Source organism: Echinops telfairi, unplaced genomic scaffold, assembly GCF_000313985.2.
Source record: "Echinops telfairi isolate 266 unplaced genomic scaffold, ASM31398v2 ScPeMD7_3533;HRSCAF=4204_0, whole genome shotgun sequence".
Classification (NCBI taxonomy): domain Eukaryota; kingdom Metazoa; phylum Chordata; class Mammalia; order Afrosoricida; family Tenrecidae; genus Echinops; species Echinops telfairi.
In genome coordinates this window covers 52878365-52884078 of record NW_022107431.1, presented here as the reverse complement: position 1 = coordinate 52884078, position 5714 = coordinate 52878365, and the positions used below count along the sequence as shown (strand labels likewise).

At 38.1% G+C, this 5714-nt stretch overlaps 1 protein-coding gene across 2 annotated transcripts in view; it reads left to right on the top strand.

Moving 5' to 3' along the window:
* The window catches only part of TBC1D32 (TBC1 domain family member 32), a 289724-nt gene that overhangs the window by 118656 nt on the left and 165354 nt on the right, over positions 1–5714 (top strand). For both annotated transcript variants that reach the window (XM_045294624.1, XM_045294625.1), the window contains exon 21: positions 5170–5286. In XM_045294624.1, coding sequence (XP_045150559.1) covers positions 5170–5286 — 117 coding nt within the window. The remainder of the gene's footprint in view (positions 1–5169; positions 5287–5714) is intronic.

The window sequence follows — 5714 nt, the reverse complement described above, 5'->3', positions numbered from 1 at the left end:
TTCTCCCAGGTATTGTCTGTCCTCCTAATAATTTGTTTAGAATGATCTTAGAGTATAAAGAGTGAGCTCATTAACCTAACACATCTCTATCTCCTCCTGCCTGCCTGTCTGGTGCTTCTGCAGTCATAGTTGTCACTGTTTGTCTTTCTGCTTTGTCCTATAGTGTCACTCCTCCTCTCTCTCCTCACCCCACCATAGTGAATACCGTCAGGTCATCTAGGGCACTATTTTAAAAAGTTTTTTGCTTTTCATCAGCTTTACATTCAACAATTCAAACACATTTTATTTCATCTAATTCATTGCAATCTCTCAATGTAGCATCACCCACCCCACACCATGTGTGCAGAGTAGAAATACTCACTAAGGTTTTCAAGTGAACTCTGTCCTTGGGTAAATGCTACCCCCTTCTTCTCTCTTGGTTGATTATTTGAAGGTAGTATTCTTGTTCTCCTTTTAGGGCTGTCTGCTGTTTGGCTGAAAATTGAGCCATAGGGGTGAATTTAGTTCTAGACCTGGAGAGTGACCAAGGACCATAGTCTTAGGGGTCCTACCCATCTCTATCTGATCAGCTAGTCTGATCTCTTTCACGATTTTGAATTTCATTCCACATTTTTCTCCTACTCTATCCAGACTTGGCCGCTGGCTAGAGAGGTGTTGCGATATGGATCAATGACTATATATATCCTTACTGTTTGCTGATCCTGATGGAAAGTACATTATAACTTCCCTAATAAACATCCTTAATTGTGAATATTGTCTTTGAGTTCTATGTGGCATTGCAACAAATTATCAAACCCCGCATATAAGTAGAATGCCAAGGGCAGAAGAGTTGATGTCAGAGTAAGTAAAGAGTCATGGACCATGGAGGCATGGCCAACCCTGTCTTGAGGTCATATATGGCCATGCACACTGTCTATTGCATGTAGCAATGAAAAAGAAAGCAGTAGAAGGACTGCTATTTAGTATATGTTAAGGTTAAAGTATTCAGTGAATTATCCAATGACATCCTGCTAAGGAGCATCCATTCACTTTTTTATTTTATTGATAAAAAATATTTGAGTACAATTGCTTATCAGGAATTGGGCCAGATGCTTAAACTCCCTACCATCAAGTTGGTTCTAACTCACCGTGACTCAATAGGACAGAATAGAACCTTTGGGTTCCCAACGGTAAAGTCATTACAGGGGCAGACAGTCTATATAACAACACCTCTTTGACCAGTGGCCAAGTATTTCTCTGGGCCTCAGTCTCTCAGCCAATGGAACCTGGGTCTTTGTTTCCCTGACAGCCCTATAACCTTAGGCTAGAGGAGGGGGAGGTGCCCCATCGTCTTGGGGCCACTTCCCTGAGTCTGTGTCACAGTCCCTGGTGCAGCTGGTCTCGGGTGGCCTCCGCCGCTTCAGATAGAAATATTGAATGTGCTCTTCTCTCTCTGCTGCTGCTTCAAAGATGACTCACCTTTATTGCCAACGGGGTGGTGATAAAAACTGACCAGTCCTCTCTATTAGCGTTACACCCTATTTACATCATCCAGCTCAATCATTTTGTGAGTGTTACAGAAACTTGGGTAGAAGAGCCAGATTAGGAAATTTTACTCCATCAGACTCCACAAAACCCTATTCCTCTCTCCCAAACATTAATGAAAAGGAATTATGTTTCTTCATTATTATATATTTTAGGTTAATTAAATGTCTTATATTACCAATCTCTTAAAGTGTTATTTTCTTGAGAAATAAAGATTATTTTGTAAATATTTCCTTAAATTCCAGAAGTGCTTACTTTTATGTATCACAATTTTACCATCTACTAATGTCTTTAAATACCAAGTGTGTGAAAATGGGTTTATATTTTCTGGTAACAAGCTGATGAAATCTTCTCAAATCTCCTTAAAACTCTGTCCAGATTGTTGTACTCCAAATACAATTACAATCGATAAATTGTTTTAATTCAAAGTTCTTTCTAATATGTTTGGAGTAGCATATCAGAAGTTACGATGATTCTATGTGGTCCAAGTAAGCACCAGTGGAATTCTGTACATGTGAATAATATGAAAGCCCTCAATTTATCATTGATATGTGTGCTTAATAAAGACCATGAGCTCTTTCTAACAAGTGGACATTTATTAAGGCTATTTTAGTTTGTCCTGGTTATAATAGATAGGAAATACATTTAAACATAAAAGAAATATTCATGTAGCATATAAACATATTATTAGGCAATGTCAATAAATTTGTTATGTCAATCATTTAAATTAGACATGTTGAAAGATTTTCCTGATACATTAAAATTCAAAAACTATCATTAAGATATTTGCCGATATATATTTATATTTGCTCCAAGTATATCCATAAATGTAGTAGTGAAAAGTTTTGAAAACCTTGTAGACATAACCACCTGTCTTGAGAGAATGATTCCCAGGGTCTAGGGACTCAGAACCATGGTACCAAATGGACAAAACATGAACTAGACTGGAATCTGGTCCTTGACTGTTAGCCTAGTCACCGCCTTTGTGACAGGTGAATCAAGTTTTGCAACCGTTTTCTTTGTTGTTTATTGTTTGGTGCTCTCGAGGTGACCTTAAACCTTCTGGTTTCCTTGTGGTTCATTTCATATGTAACCAAAAGGCCTATCCCTCAATCTCCTTTCCTTCTTTATTCCTTCAATATTTTACTTTCTTGTCCCTAGTGCATCTAGCATAGTCTCTCTAAAAAGGCACCGAGTAACTGGGAACTAGATTATTAAATTTAGTTAGATATTCTATTTTATCATATATCCATTGCTATTCAAATAGAAATAGCTTTACATTTTGACGTTTGTATTATATATTCTTAGAGCTGGTTAAAAATTACATTGTCATTTTATGAAATACTGCCTTAAGAAGAAAAAAAAAAAGAATAATGTGAGTTCAGTTTTTATCCTATAATAGCATTGGTTAAATGTGTGTTTAAAAGGAAATATACTTGCTAAATATAAATACATTTCCTACATGTTCTTATTTGCCATCAGATCATCTCTAACTCACCTTGTCAAACTTGTGTCACCTTCCTGCTCATTGTGACTATTGTATCATGTTGTCTTATTGAAGGTTTTCTCATTCCCAATGACCATCTACTTTATTAATTCACTATATAATCACTGCTGTTTGTTAAATAACATTTCATTTTGCATAATTAATGGGTGGGTATAAAATAGACTCTACTTTCCTGGGCTCAGATTTAATTGTTCCGTTCTGTGTAAACTGGAACAAGCTGGCACAGGTAAATATTGTTTAAAGATTATATCATGATTGAAATGAACTCCTTAAGCTTGGAAATAAGAAACTTTAGATATGTGTTTTAATTCTTCTACCAACCTTGGGAGTATGCATCTTTAGACAAGTCCCTTAACTTGCTGGGTCTCAGGTTTCCTCATCTAGTAAGTGAGAGATTGCATTAAAAGCTGGCAAAGGGATCAGGCATCAAAGACAAAAAAAATCATAACATTGTAAATGAGGGGGAGTGCAGAGTGGGGACCCAGGGCCCATCCCGGGGAAATTGGACATCCCCTTGCAGAAGGGCTGCGGGGAGGAGATGAGCCAATCAGAGTGCAGTGTAGCAACGATGAAATATGCAATTTACTCTAGTTCTTAAATGCTTCCTCCACCCCATTACCATGATCCCAATTCTACCTTACATATCTGGCTGGACTGGAGGATGTACACTGGCACAGATAGGAACTGGAAATACAGTGAACCCGGGACAGACGAACCCCCCAGGACCAGTGGAGAGAGTGGCGATAGCGGGAGGGTAGAGGGAAGGTGAGGGAGAAAGGGGGAACAGATGACAAGGCCTACATATGGCCTCTTCCCTGGGGGGTGGGTGAGAGAGATGTCGGATAGGGTAAGATATGATAAAATAGTAATAATCTATAAATTATCAAGGGGGAAGGGGGAAGGGGGTGGGGAGGGAGGGGATAAAATGAGGAGCTGATACCAAGGGCTCAAGTGGAAAGCAGGTGTTTTGAGAATGATGAAGTCAACATATGTACTAATGTGCTGGACACAAATGACGTATCTACGGATTGTGATGAGTTGTATGAGCCCCTAATAAGAAAAGCTTATTAAAAAAGCTGATTTTTCAAAGTTTCAGCATTCTGATTCTATTGGAAATAGTTTATGACTTTCAAAACATTTGACCCCAATAGAAAATGTAATAGTTTTAATTAGGTATAGTTTCATATAATAAAAACTTAAACAGGCAAAAAGGAGAGAATGTAGGATTTCCAGAGGAGGACCATGTGAGTTAAGAGGTAGAGTAATGAAAGCATGGGGAAGCAGAAGTGCATGTTAGCACGGTGGGGGAATTCTGTACATGTGGCAGGAAGTTGAAGGAGACCACAGGCAGATTGGATTGACTGCAGTGGGGACTGCATGCTGGAAAACAATGGGAAAATGAGACTTTTGAGTCTGTGAAATGAAGTAAGGCGTCAGTTAGCGAAGTGCCTTGAAAGCCGTCCTGCGGAGTGTAGTGATGATGCGTAGTGATTCGTACCCTCTGCTGACTTTTCAACAGGACGACCAGAGAAGGAATGTGTCTCAGAAATAATCTTCTTTTTCCATTTTAATAAGCTGTTCAGAGAATGAGGAGCTTAACAATTTCATAGAAAGATTAACTTTGTAAGATTGCACCTGAAAATGAGCAAAAGAGCTATGGCTGTTTTAAATTAACTATAATATCTCAGTTAGTTGGATTTTCAGTGAATGCATAAAAGATAAAAGATAAAAGATAGCTTTGTGACCTAAAGGCCAGGAGACACAGGATTCATTATCTTGTCCCAGATTCCGTGCACAGTATTCGCTTATGCTTTCTTATACATCAGGTACTTAAGTGCAAAGGATGAGAAAGATGAATCAGTTCATTTTTTCTCAGAATGAAACTTTTAAACAAATACTTCACAATATTAGACACACGTTTCAATGTGCCTGTGTGTTTGGTAACAGTTTTAACATTATGTGTTATGTGCACATACATTATTGTTATGCATGCTGAGTGCTTTGAGTGGATTTACTAGGATGACTTTTTAAAAATAAACTCACCTTTATGTCATCCAGCTCTAAACAACGTCACTCCTCTGTGCCTGTTGTTGGAAGAATGGAACGAAGCATTTCAATGGTTGTCTTTCTTTGCCTAGTCTTTCCTAGCATTGGTGGCTGTGCTTTCCTCACCTGCTGTTTATGAGCTGGTCAGCAATCAAGAACTTCCTAATAAAGCGGAATATTCTCTTCGTGAAGTCCCAACATCCATTACCGTAAGTTGCAATTCTCGTTTCGATTCTTCTTTTTTGAATGTCAGTATTTGACATTGAATGTACATATATAATTTGACCACAAAAGGACAAAAACCCAAACACCAAACAGAAAAACAGGGAAAGAAATACTATTTAGTGACATTTAAAAATGTTTTTGATTATTCACTCTTGGGTTCTCAACACTGTAAATGATCTTTTGATTGCCAGCAGTGCCTACATGATCTCAGTATAAGTTTAATTGCCCCCAAGTAGGAAAGATGCTAGGCACAGTCGAAGTAGGTGAGTGAAGGATTTTTATTGGACTCATTATATTATTAGGCATACCACAGCTGCTTCTTCACAGACTTAGATAATTAGGAATAAATTGTATGCAAGGAGTCCATTACACATCCTGCTGTCATTTAAAAAAATCATTTTATTGGGGTCGC